General features: G+C 57.0%; 1 protein-coding gene across 1 annotated transcript; it reads left to right on the top strand.

The window, feature by feature from the left end:
- Window positions 1–2,064: 2,064 nt before the first annotated feature.
- On the top strand, window positions 2,065–2,321 carry LOC103583707 (receptor activity-modifying protein 3; the record flags this gene model as incomplete). The annotated part of the gene is made up of 1 exon (XM_008564954.1): window positions 2,065–2,321. A coding segment is annotated over one exon (256 nt), but the record flags the coding sequence as incomplete, so codon positions are not given.
- Window positions 2,322–2,590: the final 269 nt, after the last annotated feature.

Genomic DNA, 2,590 nt, shown 5'->3' on the forward strand with positions numbered 1-2,590 from the left:
GTGCCCTTCCCATGTGATTGCACCGACAGGGAGACCCCCAGGAGGGGGCTCCCATGTGTCCTGCCAGATGAGGCCAAGGGAGTTGACTTCTGAGCAGGAGATGAAGAGGTGGGGGCTGGGGCTCACAGGTCTGGACCCCACATGAAGGCACGTTGACTTGATTGGGAGGTAGCTGGCCCCCAGCCTTCAAAAGACCTTCCCTCTGGGCCCTTAGGGTGTACCTAGATGGTGAGGGCCTTGCACGTTTTTAAGTGGCCATAACCACATGCCCCTCGACCCTGGAGAAGCATGACTTGGTGGGGCCAGCTGCCTGCCCCCCTTCAAAAACAAACTCTGGGCTGCCCAGATCCTGAGCAGGAGGGATGGGCACCTGGAGGGCAATGGGCCAAAATCCAGACTGATGATGTTCCATGCAGGAAGCTCCTTGCAGGAAGTGGCTCCTTCCTGTTGACGGGCCAGGTTGGTCGCTCCCTCCAGGGACACCACTGGAAGGAGGAGGTGGGCCACTCCCATGTTCCCATGGTGAAGCCAAGGCAGGGCCCCTAGCCCTCCTGTGTCTGTCCTCATGCAGCACAGGCCCTGTGTGGAACTGGTGGTGCCTTGTCAGGCATCTGCCTGGCTTCCTTCAGGGCATACTGGATGGGTGGCTGGGCCAGCCTTGGCATTGCAGACCCAATGGCAGGGAGGTCACCACCTCCAGAGGCTGCTTGTTGCACCCTGGGCCAGGGGACCGTTGGGAAGTTGCTCTTTACATTGGGCTGAACTCTGGGTTGTGATAGCTGTGACCCTTAGTCAGCCATGAGGCTCATCCAGAGCCTGCCTGCTTAGAAAGACATGGCGCATCATGGATGGTTACCTGAGTGCCCTTCCCATGTGATTGCACCGACAGGGAGACCCCCAGGAGGGGGCTCCCATGTGTCCTGCCAGATGAGGCCAAGGGAGTTGACTTCTGAGCAGGAGATGAAGAGGTGGGGGCTGGGGCTCACAGGTCTGAACCCCACATGAAGGCACGTTGACTTGATTGGGAGGTAGCTGGCCCCCAGCCTTCAAAAGACCTTCCCTCTGGGCCCTTAGGGTGTACCTAGATGGTGAGGGCCTTGCACGTTTTTAAGTGGCCATAACCACATGCCCCTCGACCCTAGAGAAGCATGACTTGGTGGGGCCAGCTGCCTGCCCCCCTTCAAAAACAAACTCAAAAATCAAACATTGGTGAAAATGGAAGTCAGCTTTATTCAGGAACACCAGTGACCTGAGGAGAGATGTTAGGCTAACCCATCTCTGGAAAACCTGGAGGAGAACGGCCAGACTAAAGCCATCTCAAAGACTCAGATTTACTGGTGGGTGTTTAAAGAGGGGGCTGAGGGAATGGAATGTGAGAAATGAAAAGCAGGAGGGAGGGAGATGTGAGATGTGGGGGCTCCCTGCAAGGAGCCAGGTGCGAGGTCTCGCCAAGGCTCCGTCTGGTTTCTGCTCCTGTCCTTTCAGTTATCTCAGAGTCTGGATAGCACATGCCTCCTGGCAAGTCTGCAAGTCTGCAGCTTCAGACTGGCTGGAAAACAACTTTACATTCATGTAAATAATGTCATCTTGGCCCATATCCAAGGTTCAGAATATTAAGTAACCACGGGAAAAGAGGGAACTCAGAGAAAGGCATGCCAAGAAAAAAATTGTGTTCTTTTAAAATCTTTTAGAGCTCATGAGGTTTTAGGTCCCAACATGGCTTCAGTCCTATTCACTCCAGGTCCTCTGGGCAGACCTGGGTGGTGGGGGAACCAGGGGAGATGGGCTGAGACCCTGGGCCCTGGGAGCTCATGGTCTCAGAGGAAGCAAGTCACGGTCACAGATGACGCAGATCTGGGCTGGAGACACAGGGAGTGGTTCACAGGCACAGATGACCCTGTGGCTGGGAATGTGGAAGTGACTTTTCCAAGGCCACGCTGCAGGCAGGAGGCCACCAAGTGGGATGGAACCCAAATCAACCCTGCCCGTCCTCCCGGGCCTGGGGTCAGGTGGGCGTGAGGGGTTGTGGGCAGAGCCTGGATGTCATGCCCTCTGCTTTTGCAGGTACTATGAGAGTTTCACCAACTGCACCCAGATGGAGACCAACATCTCAGGCTGCTACTGGCCCAACCCCCTGGCCCAGGGCTTCATCAGTGGCGTCCACAGGCAGTTCTTCTCCAACTGCACCGTGGACAGGGTCCACTGGGAGGACCCCCCGGACGAGGTTCTCATCCCGCTGATCATCGTGCCTGTCCTGCTGACAGTTGCCATGGCTGGCCTGGTTGTGTGGCGCAGCCAGCACACTGACAAGCTGCTGTGAGGGCCCTGCAAGATGGAGGGACCATGCCTGGCAGCTGAAGAAAGTTCCCCTGGGCTAGGAGAGCTGGTGCACACTTGCCCGTGTTTGGCCAGGCTGGGCATCCTACCCGGTCACAGGCCGACCCTACCCTTCCAGGCCGACCTGGTCCTGGTGGCTAGTCTGCCGCCTGGCTGCAACTCAGGCTGCCCACCCAAGCTCTTCCCTCTTTCTTGGGCCAGTGGAAAAAAATGTGATGAGGCCAGAGCTCGTGTGTGGGGCACAGAAGTCATC

This window comes from Galeopterus variegatus, unplaced genomic scaffold, assembly GCF_000696425.1.
Source record: "Galeopterus variegatus unplaced genomic scaffold, G_variegatus-3.0.2 Scaffold26428, whole genome shotgun sequence".
Classification (NCBI taxonomy): domain Eukaryota; kingdom Metazoa; phylum Chordata; class Mammalia; order Dermoptera; family Cynocephalidae; genus Galeopterus; species Galeopterus variegatus.